The sequence below is a fragment of the Anopheles nili genome, chromosome 2, assembly GCF_943737925.1.
Source record: "Anopheles nili chromosome 2, idAnoNiliSN_F5_01, whole genome shotgun sequence".
Classification (NCBI taxonomy): Eukaryota; Metazoa; Arthropoda; class Insecta; order Diptera; family Culicidae; genus Anopheles; species Anopheles nili.
The window spans coordinates 22,523,006-22,543,573 of NC_071291.1; the positions used below are offsets into that span (position 1 = coordinate 22,523,006).

At 49.0% G+C, this 20,568-nt stretch overlaps 1 protein-coding gene across 1 annotated transcript in view; it reads right to left on the reverse strand.

The window, feature by feature from the left end:
- The window catches only part of LOC128721045 (uncharacterized), a 73,995-nt gene that overhangs the window by 3,534 nt on the left and 49,893 nt on the right, over nucleotides 1-20,568 (reverse strand). Inside the window, exons 13-14 of the mRNA XM_053814753.1 lie at nucleotides 286-992; nucleotides 38-200 (exon numbers count right to left, since the gene is read on the reverse strand). Coding sequence (XP_053670728.1) covers nucleotides 38-200; nucleotides 286-992 — 870 coding nt within the window. The remainder of the gene's footprint in view (nucleotides 1-37; nucleotides 201-285; nucleotides 993-20,568) is intronic.

Consider the following 20,568-nt stretch of genomic DNA (forward strand, 5'->3'; position numbering starts at 1 on the left):
GGCAGATTTATGCAGAGTGCAGCGGTGTGTAGCTTACCTGGTGACATACCGGGAATGGATCCAAAGGCCGAGTAGGTATCGATGGGAAATGCACCGGCAGGATGTGCGAGCCGCTCGTCGGGTCTGTACGGTTGGAAGCCGCTCCGGGCTAGCAGCTCCGATTGCATTGTATTCGAGCTTGGCGGGTTCAGACGTGGCATCTACAAGAGAGTAAGAGAACGGAGCGGTCAATTTCACTGTCATTCGATGGTTCCCCTTTTAAGGACATCACATCTCGATTGTTACCTTTTCCGGCGGTTGAGGTGAGGCACGCTGTTGTTGCTGATGCTGTTTCTTGGCCGCTTCAACGCCACTGCCCCGGCCCGACCCATCCCGGCCGTCCCCGCTCCGTATCCTGCCGTCGCTGATAATGTTCCCCCTCGCGTCCTCCCGCCGATCCACCATCGAGGACATCGAGTTTCCGCGACCGTCGAGCTGCATTCCGCCGCCGTCCCCGCTACGGTCACGATCACGATCGCGATGATCTCTGTCCCGTCCACTGCCGCTTCCACCGTTGCCTGTGCCTCCACCGGGTCCCGGACCACCGCTGGCACCGCTACCCCCGCCGGTCGCACCTCCCTCTTCGTCCTTAACGTCCGCCTGCTTAGCGAGACTGCGCAAAGCCGCCGCAAACGATCCTCCACCGTTGCCGCCGTTCCCTCCGCCGCCTCCGCTACTGCTTCGACCACCGGAAGAGGGATTCTGTGTGTTGGGTGAGGCGTGCAGGGCTGCCGCTCCGCCGTGGGCCACCGAGGGCACACCAAGGGATGTCTGCTGCTGTGGTGGTGGTGGCACTAATCCTGGCGAGGCACCGGGAGGGAGATGGTTCGGGCCACCGAGAAGATGGTTCGAGTGTGGCGAGGAAGACGGATGGTGCAGCAGTTGCTGGGCGGTGGGAAGAACGGATGGTGCTGGGCTGGTGACGGGACGCTTTTGAGCCAATTTCGATTGTACTGCATGGAGGGGAGAGAAAGAGAAAGCAAAAACCATACGCATTAATTGAACATCTATGTGTTGCAAGCAAAGTAATATCTACTGATAAAAGGGGCATAATACAACAAACATCATGGAGATCGAATACAAAATTTATGAAGTGAAAAAAGTCTAAATATCACATAGATAGTCTAGAAATAACTCATATTGACTAGACAGACCACCAGAAACTAGTACGGCAGTAGGCGAATACTCCTGAATCACTCAACCTGCACAAACTAATCAATTCAACGAAAGCAATCGATTTTTTATTCCACATTTATGCTGCCCTACCCTGGGTGCACGCTGGAGTACCGAACGAGCAAATTGTGCTTGAACTATTTTGCACGGGATCGTAAGGTCCCGTACGGATAAAATTCATGACTTATGCTTCATTGGCCATTCAAAGATTTACAGCTCGCTGCACCCAATCTCACAATCGGCTGGAATCGGGAACGAATGCCTCGGGCTAGAGATGGAAGGGTGAATAAAATTCAACAAGTATTGATTTTGCCGTTGTCTGGCGTACGAAGCCTTCCAGGTCCAGTGGACCCTCGAATGAGGAATATTCCGTATCGTCGCATCAACGTACATAGTGCTGCATCCGATTTGAGTGGTAGGCGCCACCGAGCGAACTTAAATTGAGTATGAATGCGAATAGGTTACGAGAAATTCGGTTACCAGGAAACTATCTATATGGTTTTCGTAACTTCCAAGTAACTCTCCTAGTTCACAGTAAAAGGGATTGCATTTGGTTGGATTTGTTGGTTTCATTGTTTTTAACTAAACGAAAATCGGTACAGGTAGCATGTTTTCCATTTGATGTATTCAAATGTACAAATTTCTTTGAAACTGATCAAAAACTGCTCTCCTTACCACCAGCTTTACTCCGAATGTCCCTTGAACAAGACAAAAAATTGACTATGTACACTGGGAGTATTACATGACTTCGTAAAATCGATGTAATTTGATTTGTGCAGTTCATAGAATTGCAATCATATTCCTGTGGGACGAGAATGATATAATTTAACTGCTCTCTCTCTCTCTCTTTCGCCGTTCCTACTTTCATTACCTTAGCCATTATTCACTGCCAATACCATCTGCTGCCAGATAAATCGTACCGTTGATGCGTGTCACATAATTTGTTTTCTTCACAGGAAAATCTGTTATAATGTTTGTTACTTTTTGTCAAATTATTCGTGCAGGTAGCACTTTTTCAATGCAAAGAGAAAACGCTTTTTATTTATTTTGTGTCGCCCTGATTAAAACAAATTTACACGCCTCATTTCTTTACGCTTAAAAAGCTTTCCAACAAAAAAGAGCAATAAATACTTCAACAAAAAACAACGAGGAAAATTATCTCCGTAACCACAGAAGGACAACCGGTCCTATAATATGAGCGATTAAAAAGAGTCACACTATTTTATACACCGTAACGAAGAAACATCTCGAATTTAATCCCCTCCACCTGGTAAATGTTCTTAGAGTTAATAGCATTCTACCAGTGATCTCAATGGGTTCTGTGGGTTTGCGTTCCGTCACGAACTGCACACGTGACACTGGTGTCGATGAGACAGAAAATCCAGTGCACACATAATTTATTGCTGTGAATTTACGAGATCTCAGGAGTTCAACTCTATCAAACACAAAAAAAATAGTTCATCCAATTCTAAGAAACCCAAACGCCGATATCTTCCTCACGTGCTGGTTGCTTCACATGAAAAACAAACCCCTCTATGGGACCTGAAGGTGTCTGGACTGCGGTACTCATACACAAACAGGCAAGGATCGCAGGAAGTTACCCTCACAACAAAAAAAAGGACAAACTGGAAACATACCCAATCTGTCAATGATCCTTTTAATACGCAATTTTAGCAGCTCTTTTACACGTCCCTTCGGCACCGGAACCGCTGCCCTCCGGGCGAGCAACACTGACGACGTTCAATGGTGTCATGTTTCTTCGTTTCTAGTTCATTTCCCTTGCGGCGCAAACCTTGGCCGACGCACTGATGCGAAGGATTAATGGCATTATGCGCTCCGGTCTTAAGACCCCTGCCGTTTTGCTAGGGGTGTATTACGATGTGCTAGACCGGGTGCTGTTAGGGTCGTGTGCTGTTTGATGCTTAAGCAAACCGAGCATGCACCGCCGCTGGGCACAATCGAAGGGGCTCGTGTCTCGAAGGCTGCTCCGGAAAGGAAATCACACGGAGTGTGGAAAAATCACTTAAGGATAATTGTTTGCTGTGTCGTATCCCGGTTTCTATGCGCCCCGTACTCAGGGGCATGGCTGCAGGCGCACCCCTATGTGGGTCATGGATGCTTCATTCGAGCACATTGCCCTACGGTTTCCAACAGTTTGCCGCACTAATGGGAAGGCAAGCGATACCACCGGTGGTCACCGGTACCGGGGACAAAAACAGTTTTGCAAAAGCATATTCCCAAACGTCTGGCGAATGAGGTAGCATTTTTCGAAAGGCCTTATTATGTATTCAATACTAAAAGCACAAAAAAACCTCGACAATATGGGAGCGCACAATTCGAAGAATGGCAGCTCGTTCCAGTTGCGACGGGGTTTGCAGGGGAATGGATTAACATACCTGCCCGGAACGAGGTTTGAAACGAGGAAAGTATTAAGGACAATGTCAGAGGTAGGTTCTCACAATAATCGATTCCTTTTGTACTTGCACCGCTTGATGTGTTCGTTGATGTTACATAGATTATTGTTGCCGCTCTGATTTTCCATGTTTTGTACTCTGACGATTTTCAAACAAATATAGCAACTGCCAAAAATCAGTTGAAACACTTTCTTAAAAATAAATTATTATACCTTCTGACATGCTCTTCACTGTTATAAAATCTCCACTTTAATGTTTTGCTTGTAGAAAATACTGCATTAGCTGCAAAAAGGCTGATAAAAAACAGATGGAACAAGAACAATTTATTTGAGCATCATCTGATACTATCATATGGTACGAGCACAGCGATACAATGCCGCCTTTATTAATAGGACCTAAATGATATTGCATCTCGTGATCTCGACATAATGGGGAACCCCACTAGAAAGATTGGTTTCCGTTGCCGATCGATCGTTAAGCGAGATCTCAATTCAAAAAGAAAACAGAAAACCCTCCGGGAACATCACACGCACACGGCTCACACGCAGAATTAGCTTCCGGATGATGCATATTGTGCGCGATCCCTCTCTCGACCCTTCTTATCGCTCAAATCTTTTCCCCCATTTTGCGGCTCAGATTAGTCCCGCGCAAACCACTGCAACACCGAAAGCACAAAATAAACTCGCATATCGAAAAAAAACCGTGCACACACGCGCAACGGAAAATGCTGCCGTTTTCAACGCAAGCTAATGAAGCGCGGCAACGAGAAGAAGAAAAAAAAGCGTGAATAAAAAATACAAAGACAAAAAGAAGAGCCAGAATGCCCGCCCGATCGTCGGTCTTTTAAACACACAAATAATAATAAAGGACCGGGAAAACGATCCCATTCAACAAGATAAATATAGGCACTTAAGTGAGTGGTGTGTTTACAAAACTCGGCAAAGATGGCAATAAAAATAAAAACGCACATCCATCCCCACTCAGCTCGGGGCCCGGGCTTTTCCACCACGGTGCAAAGGGTCGAAACAGGGTGGTGGTTTTGGTCATGTGTGTCGAGCCGCAACACTGCTGGGGCGTGGAAGCGAGCGCGCGCTCGCGTATGCTTCGAATCCCATCCCAGCGTAATATTCGACCCTTCTTCCCTTACACTAGGAGTTCATCTTCAGTTCAGAGCTCGTGTGGGCCCGCATCTTTCGCATCTCAATCGTCCTCGAAGCTGGGCCGCGCGCACCTCGGGGGCGATTCCAACCAGCAACCCTATGATGGTGTGTGATTCTCGGTTTCAAAAAGGGGCAGACAAAATTTCATTCGAGCTAACATCATTGGCCGAAACTCGGATACTGTGTTCCGCAATCGAGAACCGTTTAGGAACGCGCGGTCGGGCGGGCAGGCAGGCAGTAGTCTCCGCCTTCCAGCGCCCTTCTTCCGGTGCCGTATCCTTGTGTCCGTTGCCCTCATCGAAATGGCCACCCGGACCGTATCCGGTTACAGAGATGTGTTGCAGGTTCGGGCGTGCGTGGGGTAGGAGGTTGATGTTCAGCTAACTTTATCAACTCATCAACATCACCATCATCAGGCGGCGCTTGGCTCTCGTGTTGCTTATCTTTCGCCGAAGTGATCTGCCCGTTCCGTGGAAGGTGGAAAGAAGTTGTTTGCAAAATGCAGCGATAGCTCTTTCGTTGATAGAGTAATCATTTTCCGCCGGATTGCGGAGCGGGGCTCGGGCTGCAAAACGTTGCGGTATATTTTCCAAAAATGGCACTGTTTACAAACACTATAAACCAAAGCCGCCACTGAGCACATCTCTCTCGGTACGTACGCACGCGCGCTTCTTTCGCCTTGCCCCTTGGGATCGCCAGTAAAACCATTATTTACTTTTGTTACGACATGTGAAAAACTACTGCCGTTTCTGCAACGCCCCAAAGGAGACCGGTTTTAGAAGTTTACGACACCACAAACGCCCCGTGAGTAGTGTTAATCGTGCGTTTTACTCCGCATTTAGCGCTGCCCATTTCCACTTTTCATCGCTTTTCCGGAGGGGTTGGGCACAGGCGAACAAACCGAAGCACATTCCTTGGTGGGGGAATATTTAGAGCAGGGCGAGTGAATTTAGAATGCGACCAATGCGATCGGAAAAAGAACACAAATAAAGAGCACCACGTATAGCGCATACCGCGCGAGCTCGTGGCACGACGAGCGATCGGAACTCAATTAGACGGAATGCCTTATGAGCTTTTTGGTTCGAAATTCCAAAGAACAAACCTGGGGCCGGGCCAGAAAAGCGGGTGAGAAAATGCGTTTGCGAGAAGCAAACGGACTCCGAGCGCGTGCATACAAGTACATCTCGCTCATCAGCATCCATCATTGCGCTTTCCCGGTGGGCGGTGGGGCTGAAGTGAACTGTCACTTTGAAATGTCACATAATTACCATCTCTCGTTCTGCGTTTTTCTTTTCAAAAAACACACGCGAACAAGAACACAACACATTTTATAACCTCGTCAACCGGAGCGACGGACGGGAAAATGATGATTTGTGATGGGCGCATTTGCAAAGAGGAAGAGCTGGTGTATATACACACAAACACGCGCGCACACACACACACACACACACACACACACACACATCCACGCCCATTTGAGCCCGGTTGTGGTGTGGCAAATTGGGCCAGGATTTGACACTCCTCGTCATAACTCACAAATGTGCACGAAACCTCCGCGAAACGCTCATCAACCCACGGGGCACGTCCTTCTGCTTGTTTGGTGTATAAAAACCCCGAATGCCCTTCCTGACACCGCCTGTCGACCTAGGCTTCGCTTCCCTTTACGAGCTGGCCCCGCAGGTTTGGTGGTGCGCAGAGGATGGATGAAACACGTAGGCCGCCGCGATCGCGTGTGAGATTTTTACGCCCATTGAAGCTTGTGGCGGGCGCGATAAAACCCCGGCACCATTTTGTGTCGTGTCAACGTACCCCCCTCGAGTGAGCGCACGTAACGTTTATTAATAAAAATATGCGTACGTCGAGGAAAATCCTACCACCACTAGCAGCAGCAGCAGCAGCACCACAGCCATGTGCTTGACATCTGTGAATTGGCGTCAGTTTCGTTGACGGGTCATGGCAGCGAAGGCGGTTTATTAGTTGCGTTTTGTGTGGGTTTGAGAGTAATTAACTTCTAATTTATAAAAATAACACATTCGTCTACCGACCGAGGTGATTCGCTTCGGGTTCAGTTATCGGTGCCCGCAAAGAACACGCTCGTCAATAAGCGGCTAATGGCTGACCCCTGGAGGGACCGTCGTGTGAGGTCCGATCAAAACCACATGCGAAGAAAAGGCAAGCTCGTGAAGCAATTTACAGCACACAAAATCGCAACAAAATACACACCACCGGCCGTCGACACACGACATCCGCCGTTTGCCGACCATCCATCATCCTGCGGCAAAAACGGTCGACGACGGGTCGGAAAATGGCAGCGAAAAATTGCCTCCCCATGCGCCGAACATGTGTATCTTCGATGTAGCCTTCGCATGTAGTGGGGTGTTCGAAACAACGGGCTGATGGTGGCCAACAACCGGCACTGAGGGGTCGCAACGGGCGACTAAAATACCATGAAAATTGAGAACGGCAATAAACAAACAATCATTTAACGCGCACGCCTGAAAACCAACCCCTACGGCCGCGCTGGCAGCAGCATGACAGATGAGTGGTGTGATCAAAGCTGTCACGGAGTTAATGAAGGTTGTGAAAAACGTCCGACAAACGACGCGACACGTTTCGGTGCCGACGCGGCTTTAACCATGATCCACACACCACGCGGAAAGCAGTCCCTCGCAGCCCACTCGAAAACACCGCCCAGGGCACGGTTTGACCGCTTTCGGTTTCTCTCTAATGGCGGCGTGTCACGGATGGCGTTATGAGCGAACAACTGCCGTGCAGAGATCAGTGAGGGAGGCTAGCTACAACCCACACGCAGGATCCGATTTGTCGCCTCGGCACGCAAGTGCGGCTGTGTCGCAGTTCAAACCCAACCCGACCGAATCCGTTTTGCCAGCTTCATCCGCCGATGGCTTACGAGTGATTTAGGAAGAGGGAGGTTCTTTAGATCACCGAATAAAACCAGCAGGTAAGACCTCGCCGTGTCACCAGCACCGCAGTTCATCGTTTCACCGCAGAGCTACGACATGAAAAACCCTTACGGCATCATCCTGGAAGCACACGGCCTCGAACGCAAGACAAAAAGCGCAATAAAATTGAACCAACATCTCCGCGCTCACAGCGTATTAAAGGCTCATGTGCGGTTCGCCAGCGGCCACGAGGGCCCTGTGTGGAAAGCGCGGTGCTATATTTCATGTCAACCGGAAACCACCCTCAACTGTACGACGCGACCGGACCACCGTAATGGCGGCGGCGTACAACACGTGATGTGGAAAATGTTTCCAAGAAAACACACCGCGAGCCGGCGGGTGTTGGTCTGGCCGGTTCGGTTCCATTCGGTTGCTAGCGGAGAAAATTGTTGATTTGTTTGTGTTTTCCTTTCTTTGAAAGCAGTCAAAACGCGCTGATGGAAGGTAATTTTAGATTACGGCACCAATTCGATTGATCCTGCGCGGCTTGCGGTGTGTGCCTTTTGTGCGCGACCGAATGCCGACGGCATTGTGTCAACACAAAGCACGTCCATCGAGTGTTTGTTTCAAATGTTTCAAACGTCCCATATCGACATCCGACGATGGTGGAAAAAAAAAGCCGCCAGTTTGTGCAATGGCGAACTTATGTTACAAAACGGGCGAGTAGTTTTCTCATTTCATTTCGAAATTTCGATCGCGAACCAATTAAATCTCCAGTTAACTTAAGTTCTAATTGACGACGTAATTTATTTCGTCCGTTTGGTGCCTTCTCCACATCCATTGGCCAATAGGACTCGCAGACTTCCTCTTTGCCGGCGAAATTCGCCCTCTCGCCGGTCCCGCGAGCCGTTGACGAATGTTCCAATTTTACCCTCGATAAGTTTTCCATCCGCACCCAATAAGTCAAATCAAATTCTTCGGAAAACGTGCCCGGCAACTAAAACACGAAATAGTTGTAGCACGCGGCAGGGAGCACAGAAGGAGACACATATATATAAAGATCGATACCAGTAAACTGAGAAAGTCGAGAAGGGCGCGTTGCAGTAGAGTACGCTTACCGAAACTTTATCCATCAAAGCCAAACAGCCGTTAAACAAAATAGACAACTCAGAGAGAATATGAGAGCAAGAAAAACAAGAGCGAAAAGGAGTGAAAGAGGCGTCATCGGGCAGATCGTGTTCCTTCCCACGCGTGCATGCTGCCGGATTGCTCTGATTTCGAAGAAGTTTACCGTCCGGAACCAGCGTAGTGTTGGAACCCCGTCCAAACAAACACACCAAATCGGTAGCAATCGGAAAACATCACACCCTGAAAGTGAGGCGCGGGCACAGCAAGTGAATTCCGAACAACAGAAAAAAAACGAACCAAAGAACAGAACGGAAAACAACAAATAAACATAATAGAGCAAATAAAACCGCCCATCAAAGCGAGGGAGGGAAAATTATTTCCCGAACGGTAATAAAGGCGAAGAAATATGTCGATAAAACGACGGAAGGGAAAAAGGAAGCACACACAAAATGCGAGCTACAAAATACACCAGTCAAACTGCCACGATTGGGAAAGAAAAAATCTTCCTCCCAACAAAACACACACACACATTCATGTATATAAAACATGACGACAAGCGACGATTACAAATCGCAACAAAGGAAAGGAAAGCGGGCAAAAAAACATCGCCACGTTTGAAGGAAAAGCGCCATCGGAGGGTACGGTGTCGGTCGATTCGTGCTAAAATATGGTCGCAAATAAAACAAACCTACATCTTGATCCGGTCGTATATATTTTTTTTATTTCCCATCACCGCAATCCACGGCTGGCGGGGGGGAAGTGAGCTGCTAGAGGGAGAGAAAATAAGCGCGCTAAGGACGTATAACTTCCCGCCGCTAGGGTAGGGTGGGATGGGTAAAGTGCAAAACCAAAAACACGACAGGGGCCGTGACTCGGCAGGGGTGGAAGTATTTTATCAGCTCACTAATTAGATAAATCCGTATCATCGCCGTCCGTATCCGCTCAAACGATTATTTGCTGGTTCGAGGTTAAATGTATATACACCAGCAGCTTCAGGCGGGAGAGAGTGGGAAAGAGAGCGAGTGTGTGTGTGAGAGCGAGAGAGAAAGAGACAGGCGGAAAGAGAAAGAAAGAGAAACGGAAGTCCACGAGACGACAGGGTACGAATGAACTCTTCTCCCCGGGGAGCGCGCGCGCACCTACTGTCCATTTTTCATCAGCCATCGTCGACTTTTCCGTTTTTCGACGCGGCCCCAAGCGCACCCGGCCGAACATTCACACTCTAAATCAATTTCTCGCCCTCTCTCGCTCGCTCTCACCAGCCAGCCCCACAAAAACCACCATGCGCATCCATCACCAGGCGCCTCCATCGCGTGACGAGGGTCGACCAAGAGAGCGCGACGGGGAAAATATTTCCACCACCCACAAGCAGTGGTGGGGAGGAGGGGGGAGGGGGAGAGGAGGAGGAAGGTGACTTGCGCCGAGGGGCAGCGTATTTACCACCCACTTAGTGAACCGAAGTGACTCGCTCGCTTTAATGGTGATGGTGTCGATGTCAAATTAAATATGAACTCAAGTGGATAATAAACAGCAGGCGGCAGTAGAGTGTCGAGTTTTCCTTCGCGGCCAAAACGGGCGGGGTTGGGCCGACCAGTGTCGGAGTGTGTGTGTTTGTGTGTGTGTGCGACCGGGAAAAGCGTTGGAGAGGGTTTACTCGTAGAGACAAGGACCCTTAAGGAGCGAGACAGCGATAAAGGGGATCGCGTTTGTTCTGCAATGGCGGGTTTTGGAGCACGTCGAAGAACGCAAGGGAGAACGAAACCGAGGGAGTTAAAGAGAGAAAGAGCATCCCAGCATTTACCTTAGGGCGAGAGAATAATAGTCTGGGTCTGTGGAAACACACTGCTCTGAGTGTACGGTTTTCCCCTGCACCGAAGGGATCAAACCGTGGATTGGTGTTGGTGCAGATGTCGGAAGGAAAAGAGTCTCCACAGTCGCGCGTTCTCCTCTCCACGTCCGGATGCGGGTGAATGTCTTTTTGCATGAGGGGTTTCTGTTTTCCGCTGGCCAAACACACCATCACGTCTACAGAGCGGTCTCATTTACCAAAGCTTCATCATTATCCCACCTATGTACACAGAACCTTCTCACCATCTCCGGGACCAGTGGCGGGCATAAATAGAGGCAAGATTTGAGAACGTGATTTTCCGTCCGCAACTGCCTGCCGTCAATTTTCCGACGGACCGAGCGAACTGATCGTGTCGCGTCGGGTGTTGAGCAAGCTACGGTGGTGGTGTGATTTGTGTTGTGTTTTGGAGGAAATTTTCTGGCCACATTTAACCGTTACACTTCCACTTGCTTTCGTATTGCCATCAGACTTTCGTGGCGAAAAACAAGGGAAACACGTAACGGAGGTAAATATGATGAACAAAGACATTGCAAGGCTGCATTTACTATTCATTCCTGCTTTCAACAATTAGCGAAAAATTTCCAAGCCATGCAGCTGTGTTCAAAAGTATTGAACAATATTCACAAACCATCAGTAGCTAATGTTTATTTTTCTTAACTTTTCTGCAATCAAATATCACTTATCATTAACGTACCGATTGTAATTCGTTACCAAAATTTATCGACTCTTGCTCTAATCAATGCTAGTGGGTTGTGCTGTTTCCTTCTCAGAAAAAAGGACACCACAATAAGCGCGACGAATATTGGTTAACGATTGCCAAGAGTTCGTTTTGCCTATCGTAATTTGAGAGAAAAAAAAACCCTTATATCGCTTCCATACGATTTTTACACGAGCCTTTCGCATAAACGCACGGCATCCCTTTTGAAATTCTGCACCCTTCTAAGTACTATCAGTCCCATTCCTACAAATGAAGCGGCAGCTTCGAAGAAAAGAACTGAGAAGGAAAGCGCCCTGGCGGGAGGGAAGAAAAAAGTACTCAAATATTTCCACAAGCGCTGACGCGAAGGAATTTTGTCCCGGGATTTGCCTTTCCTGGAACCGTTATAATAAGAAAATACTCTCCTCCGAGCGTCTCCATTCGCCGGGAACGTTCTTATTGCCACAGAAATGTCCCATGGAAATTCAAACAAACCCTTTGTTGTAGTGGCGAAATAAAAATAAAAAAACCACCCCCCCCCCCCCCAAGGCAACCCATTTCCCAAGAGAAAGCCATAAAAAGACGGCCTCCTGTGCAGCCGGGTAGAAAGGGCGAACAACTTATTTTGCCAACACCCACTAAGCGCAACGGGAAAACGAAAAAACATCATCTCAACCGAAGCACCCTTCCGGTGAGTGAGAGGTAGCAAGGAATGCGCAAGAGGGTCACCATCCTTTTTTTCTTCTGTTTTTTTTTCTCCTGTGGAAACAGGGATCTTCGAAAAAATGAGATGCGAAGAAGTGAGCAAGTCGAAAGCCCGTCTGTCAGGACGAACGAGAGCTGGAGAGCTGTCCGGATTGGAACGCCCTTCGATGGCGCTTTCCCTCGAAGGAGTAAGTTTTGCGCTAGCACTTTGGCAAACATTCTGTCGAGTAATGGTGTACAAGAGGCTCATGATTTGCATAATAACAGGAAACGATAGACTTTTGCCAACGGTTGACTTTGTCTGGAACAAAACTGTCGCTTCCCTCCCGGCACTGTCAGTCAAAATGGTTGAAACTCTCGTTTATAATTCACGGAAGGCAGCACCACCATCGAGGAAAAATATCACCCCAAACAGCCGGACCATTTAAGGATCTGCCTTTTTTTTTTGTTTGCGAAAAATTCGCCGACGGACCTGTGGATTTCACTAAAACATGTCCCTCTTTGCGGTACCCATAAACGAAACGCATTTTATATTAGATCGCATATGCAGATGAGAACAAAAAACAAAGTCCAAAGTCTCCAAATCGCACCGATGTGTTGTAACAGATTATCCGCTTGCGACGCACGCTTTGGACTTCGGTTCGATTGGCTTTCTTACCGGGTAATGGTATCGGTGTGTGTATGTTAGCCAATCCTCGAGGTATCCATTCCATGTTGATAGGATTTTGTCTGGATGACGAGCACGCGAGCGAACGGGAGGGCACACGGACGGAGACAATAGATCCCGCCGGGACGACAGGATGCGCTCCTTTACCGCTGCGCTCTGCTTATCCGTATCCCTGTTAGCTATCTTCGCTCACGTAACACTGGGCGGTCGATTGATCGATGATATCGAGGGTCGCCTAACACATCACAGCCGTTAGCCGGCTGAACAGCTCAGTTCAACAAATGCCGACGGTAAAGTGAGCAGACGGCACAATGATGCGTGACAGGATTCAAATCTACTCGAGCAACTCCTCCCTACAGGCCGAGGGACTAGTCTGCCCGGTCGATTGAACGCAACAACGCAATGTTTCAGAGTTTTGGTAATTTCATGGTTTCAATAAATGCAGCAGTAATCGCTCACACGTTCTATTTCGGTTTGTTATCAACATTACCATGCACTAAAAGGAACGCTTCTTGCGGAAACAATTTTCACAAATATGCACATTTTCGGGGAAAAAACCCACCCAAGTAGCGCCTGTTGCACCCGGCGTACTAATATTCGATTCACAGTCAGAGTCGCAGCACGATTAAGTCATTATTGCAGTTGCGTTATTGCTACGATCACTTAGGCGAATTGTTGATTTGATTAGATCACTCTTTTAATTGCATATTCATCAACCGGTGTCACCACAAATTGTGCGAATACTGAATCATTTGAAGGGATAAAGCAAGAACATTATTTTCATTTCGTCATTAAGATACTCAGGACCATCAACTAACATTCCTGCTGTTCCAAAAGTAATATGCCCAACGTCGCAATATATAGGATTTAAACGCATTTTCTTGTCTATATCCAAAATCAATCTTCATTATCTAAATCCAAAACCATAGTACAACGTTCGTTGTTAATTAAAAGTTATTAATACGAACAATGGTACGCTGCAAATATGCGCAAATAAAAGAACCATATCAAGCAACGGCTTCCATCATGGAAAATCCAATCCTTTCGGGGGACATTTCTGTGCGGTCCAAAAAGGCATTTGACAGAAAATACCTTCCCTGCAATAAGCTACCGAAGCGTATTGCCTAACTTTCCACATCATCGACGGCAGTTTCGAAGAGATTTGTCCATTTGCGCACGTACCATCGCACTGCTGAAACTGCAATCAATGCCTTTCAGGGAAGTGCATCGGAACCCATTGCACGCACGCATTTTGCATTGCGACGGGAAAACCAACATGGCCACCGCACCGTTCGAATCCGAGAATCCGCGGTTGCAGCTCGGTTGGCAACACTGGCCCCCGGATGCTGTCTTTTCGCGTTCTCGGATGGATGGATGGATGGGAAAACGAAGGAAAGAGGAGCATGTACTGTGGGGAGGAATCGATCGGTGTTGGATCCGGGAAGCCCACAGCAAACGGGTAAGGAGCACTCGCCTGTGTGCGTTCGTGTGTGAGTGGCTTTTTTCCTGTGCTTGACTGGCGTTTTCACCGTACTGAATAATTTAGCTGCACGGATTTACATGATTTGTTTTTCCTCGCCACTGTGTGCTTTGATTACTCAACTGGTGTATTATCCGTTTCACTTTTTTCCACACGCCGGCACGGCACGGTTCGCTTTCCTTGTCACTCTCAGTGCCGACCACACGCTCGCTCCATCTCGCTCGACCCTCGGGTACACGTTCCAGCACCCTCAACTGCTCGGTTTGCTGCCATCGTTATTTGTTTACAGCAGATGTGCACACATTCAAGTGGTCTCGCTCCTCTCTTGCTCTCTCGCTCTCGTTGGACCAACACATACTGCCGAAATGTTGTCGGCGGGGAAAACGCACGCAACGATCCACGGGCCACATTTTCTGGTGGGGTTGGAAAAGTCAACAACAATGCGTGGATGCACCCCACGGCACACGCAGGCGCAAACGCAACACTCTGTTTCGGAGGCGCGCGAGCTTCACCTTCCGCGAATCGCATCGATAAAATGTCGAAAAACGAAAAAAAAACCGCAAGATGCATCGCCGGTCGTGATGTGCATCTTCGGCAACAGGAATTTTTTCGACTTCTGTATGCACCGGGTTTGGCAGTAACAGGACGCAAAAGCACACGTTTTGAGACGCTTTCGAACACGCCAGACGATCGAGAGAAAGAGAGAGAGAGAGGGATGGAGAGGGAAAAAAAATCCATCCGCATTTTCCCACCATTTTATTCGTCACTCAACGACCACCTCACGCAAATCCCTCTTTGCATCCTGCAAGCAGCACACAAGACGACGCTTTTTTCCATTTAGCTGCATGCGTCATCTTCGTCGTAGTTCGTGCAGTTTTGATTGCACTGCATCATACACCCTCTCTCTCTCTCTCTCTCTGGCGGTTGAGGATCCTTTGCCGCACCTTCGAAAACTGTGGCACTGGTGCGACAAAGAAAGCACCACGGGGATGCATCAGGTATATACCCGTCATCGTTCGCAACTGCATGTCGCCCAAGTACATTGCACCACCAGACATCCTTCGGTGCAGATGCACCTCTGCACCGAGATGAGTAGTGCTTGCACCCAACCCACATCCAGCAGCATTACACAACGCAGCATCGGACACACGCACACATATTACCACACACACATTTTCTCTCTCGCTCTCTTCTCTTCTCTCGCTCTCTCTCACGCATACGCACAAACACATTCCCGTATTACGCGGGTAGACAATCCTGACAACTCGTGCTCGCGTCGTCCTTCACGCGTTCGTCCTGGCGAACTTGCTGCGAAAATCCTTCCACATCCGGGGACAAAATTATCGTGACGAAAAGGTGAGAAAACGATGCGCTCCCAGCGGTCAAACACACCGCGAAAAAAACGCACCCGACCGAACCTTGGGCGAACAGCAGAACAGAGACACACACCGGGAACAGCACACACGACACACTGGCGTTGCTGTTGCGACAGCTGCTACTGAGAAACTGCCGGCCGACTTGAGGGACCGAACGCCTTGAAGTGCGATTTTCCCCGCAAACACGGTGGCGGCGCGCGGAACACGCGCTGAAGGAACGCGGCAACAAGAGAGCGGCAAGAAAGAGCGAGCGCGTGAGCGTGAGAGAGAGAGAAAGACCCAGCAAGGAGCAAGAAATGTGCGTCCGTATGCGTGAGCAGCGCGCCTCGCGGCAGAGGTTTTCCCGATTTCGGTGTGCGCTCCTTTGCTTTTCCAGCCCGTGATCTGAGAAGAAACATCATCTCATCAGCCGTGAGAGCGAGAAAAAGAGAGGACGACCCGTGCTGGGAACGCTGAAAAGGGGCCACCGTGGTTGTCCGCACACCATATGTGTGCGCCGGGCGGTATGTACAAAATACATATTTGCTAGAGCGAGCGAGGGCTACGGGTGGCCACACACAAAAGGAACTCTAGAACCTCGAAAGGCGCACGGAAGCCGGCTCTCTGCACGTCGCGGTGTGATGCTGACGACGACGATGAAAACCGATGAAGCAACACCATAGCAGCGTGTGTGGTTGCATGGATTTGGACCCGGTTGGCAACGGAACACTCGCATGGGAGCGGCCGCTAGCCGAGAACGAGAACCATATGCTGCTGTGCACGCGTCTGGGGCGGCCATGTACTCGAACAGGGCCTCTGTCGGTGGTGGGACACAAACTCACACACATGCACTGGGAGGAAAAACCCGCGCCGATACATACGCACACTCGCAGAAGATCAGCGCGCGAAGTCATCGAGAGCAGCCGGGAGTCGGTTTCAAGATTCTCGGCCACGAGCGCTACGAAACTCGTCAAGCCACGTCCCGCTGGAAAAGCGTACACCGAGTGCAGGGTGATGCAAACGGGTGAGTGCCTGGGGGAGGGGGTCAGGATTTTTGTGCAGCAAGCGAAACATACCCACACAAAGGCGCGCGTGTTTGTACCGCAAGAGGGAGATAGTACTGAAGGCCGTGTTCTTTTCGGAGTGCATTTTTCATATGCACCGAAAATGAGCTGTTGCTGTAACCCCCACGGATTCGACACGATGCAGCAGCAACACGACCCGAGGATCGTACACACTCACATACACAGCTTGGTTTGGTAGAAAAGTTGGGAAAAGTGAACCAGCACCATGGCAGCATGAAAGTGCCACAAGTGCGCCATCTGGTGGCCGATTCCGTGCGGAGGAAAGTCGTGATGCAACGTCAGTGCGCAGCTACGATTGGGACAAAGCAAACTCTTGCATCCTTGTAAGCAATCCTGTAAGCTTGTGATAGCTGTTTGTTTTAGCAGCAAAGGCGTTGGAGCTCGTGGAGGCGCCCCTGTTGGAGAACATTTGCACCCGTGTGGGGAATGTTTTTCTGTAAATAAAACACCTCTGTAAACTGAAAGTGTTGTCTTTTCCTAAGAATGATTTCTTCTAAGTTTATACCTCCACTCATGATGCATATAAGACTTTAGGAATGGCCTTTTTTAAAGCATAAAAGCTATAAAAAGAGATTATCATATTAATAAGTCATCGAGGTATAAATTCGAGATATGAAAGCAACTGTTTCGGTTAAATAAAAAACGCAATAGTATGCAAAATTCTAGCAACACAACTCAAGGAACTCTTATGGTTTTGTGTTCCTTTCAATTCGCTAAACTGTACAACGACTAACGAAAAGAACATTAACAAGCACACAGCAAGTGAACATAACAAACTTTCCACCGTCAAACGAATGCAAATCAAGGCCAGTGGGAGGTGGGAGAAAATGCAAAAAAAAAATGCCAACATACAACTCGCATACGTTCCCCGCACTGTGCAGAGAGGCATGGAAGAACATTGTCACGTTCTTTCCCAACCAGAAAGGAAGCATGATGCATGGCGCTTTGCATCGAGAGAATACGTGCAGTTCACGTCGAGCTCGTTAGGGATGTCAATTCGGATTGTCAGGACGAGACACGGTTTCGCAGGAAACAAAAGAACAGACGACAGCGAACACCGTTGCGCTGCGCAGAGACAGCTGGTGCTGATGAGGTTAGTGGAGCTAGCTTTGCTCCGTACAACGCAGAAACACTTCATAATTAAAAAAGTAGAGAAAAAGGGGTTTCATGCGCTAAAAAGCTGCAATTTGAAAACGTATGTAGTGCACTCTTCTCCGTGACACGCAGAGCACGATGCATCACAAATCAATATAGAGTCGGTGTTAGGATTTGTTGAAAAAGAAAACGAATATCCTTCGGTAAAGCATCACATGCGACCAGCTCCCGACGCTATGTCACTACAAGATTGCTCGTCATTTCGCAAGGTATAACGGCGAAAGATGAAAGAAAACAATTTAATAGTCTCTCGTTCCGTTCTGACTCAAACAAGCATCGTACAAAAAGGCGAAACACGTAAGCTTTGTAACAGCGGAAAAGTGACAACGTAATGCCACAAAACAGGATCAAACACATACAAAAAAAATACTCCCATTCTGTTGCAGAACTCACGCGCATACACACACAAAAGCCTCCAACAAGACACCGAGAAACAGCGCAAATCATGCAGACCTTCGCTCACTTGGCGTGGAAAACGACGCTGAAAGCGGTCAGGAAGCAACACAACAACCGGCACGGGAAAGATACAGTGTGAAAGCGCGCGAGGAAACAAATGCATCTCCATTTCCGGCGAAAATGTACGCTTCCGGTCGGAAAGCACACCCTTCAGGGACGGAGGACAATTGAATGGGAATATGGTGAAGTTCGAGACCGGCAAGACGAGCAGCTACCGGAAGCAAGCTCTGCCACCGGGAAGGAGAGAGAGAGAGAGAGCATTCCCTCGTTAGCTGGGTGTCACAATAGAGTAACCACCGCGAAAAGTCCACCACAGCAACACAACCCACGTCTCGCGTCCCGGGCGGGATCGGTTGCGCGGCTCGCGCGAAGGACTTTGCCTTTTTTTCGCAGGGATCAGAGACTGTTGAGCTGGTGGCTGCTATGCCACGCCTTACCGCATACCGTATAGGACCACCGCGGCGCGGAAAAGCATCCGTTCCGGCTTCAATCGATCCACGGAACACGATGGCGCTGGAGAAGAAAAAAATAATAGCAATCGCACCCAGAAGCGCCCAACAACGGAACGGCCACACACAGACTCTCCCCCTCTGCAGCATATTTGGGTGGCTTCGTTCGGGTTCAACATGACACGGCACGGTTTAGTGCAGCAACTCCGGCGTGAAGTGCCATGGTAACAAACACACACGCACGCACGCACACATCGCTCGCACAAGCAGCAGGAGCACCCCCATCGGGTGGTTCACAAAAATGGTTGCGCGAACGATCCTATAAACCGCAGGATCGCAACGATATCTCGCTGCTCGGCTGGGGAGAAGGTCCTTACGAAGCGCGGTAAACACGCAGCAGCATCGTTTCATTTCGCAGAATGCAGGTTAACTAACGAACTAGCTGTGGCAGTGCGCGCGTAACGCTGCAATCCATGCCCGTCTCCTTGGTAACGAGTAAACGGTCCAGCGGAACATGCTCCGGGTCGCTAGCAACCATTAAGAGCGCCTCGCATGAAGAAGCATGGCATATTGTAAAACTTGCAGGGCAGGTTAGCTTCTCATACTACAGTTGTTTTTCTGCTTACGCTTAGCGTGGAAGCTCTGAGAATGTGATACTCAAATTTAGCTCGCCCGAGCCAACAAACACAAATAACAAAATATAGAGTGCAAAATGTAATAAAATATAAGTAAATAATTTTGACATAACACAGTGAAAAAAAAGACTTACGAATGAATACAAAATATAGGAAATTATACCATAAAAAAAGAAACATTTCAATAAAAGTTATCGTTTCTGCATATAAAATAGAATATCATGTAAAAAATACCAAGCACATGGCAACAGTATTTAAACACACAGAACCATGGTAGCATTCCCCACCGTCTGTGAAGGGTTAAAACCGCATCAGCAGCATCACCCAGGAGCAGTCGAACAGTTTGAAGTACTGCCCGATCCCTCCCTGCCGATCCTCGCACCCACAGCATCCCTCGTGTCTCGAACAGCTTGAGAGAGCGGCAAATCGACTTACAAATGTTGGCACCATGTTCACGGCGTATTTATTCTACTTTTCACCACCGACTGCTCGACGCACCGCTCTCCTCAACTTACTGGCGCTCTCACCCATCCCCAAAACCCAATCCGATTGTGCATCCTGTCATGCGAAAAGAACGTTCTTTGTTGCCGAACTCGACACCGGCGAGAGAAAGAGAGAGAGCGAACCCAGTCGAGCAGGCGATCGAAATCCGGGGGTTGGTACCGCTCATCATTCGCTATCTTCGCTAGGATGCGAAGGACTCGAAGCATTCGAGAGCGTGAAGAATGTGGCGGCTCCGTGGACGGGCATTGCGCATTTGTTGCAACAAAACTCCCGACGTTCTCGAAGGATCTCACAGGTCGAGTGCACTGAAGGCCTCCGGTTCTGGTACACGATACCCCAACAACTCGCTATGTGCATCACATGGACCCAAGCGATGGGCCGAGAACGAGAACGAAGGATACGCGCGTACACGGTGGTGGGCGGTGCACCGTTTGCTCCCCCTGGGAAATGGGGTGGTTTTCCTTTGAAATATGTACTTCCCAAAACAAAGTTCTCCGCGATCTGTGCGCGAGTGTCCGTGTGCAATGGAAAGCGCGAACGTTCTCTGCCAGTTTGCTGCTCATCCATCCTGCCACGTAGTGTGCGCGTTCGACGGCATCGACAATCGCGCTTTTCCGCCCAGTGAATGACCACCACACGGCGGTGTATTAGTGCCGAGCAGTGTTTGTGTGTGTGTGCGTCACGGAGAGATTTTCGTTTTTCTCAGCCGCCTGT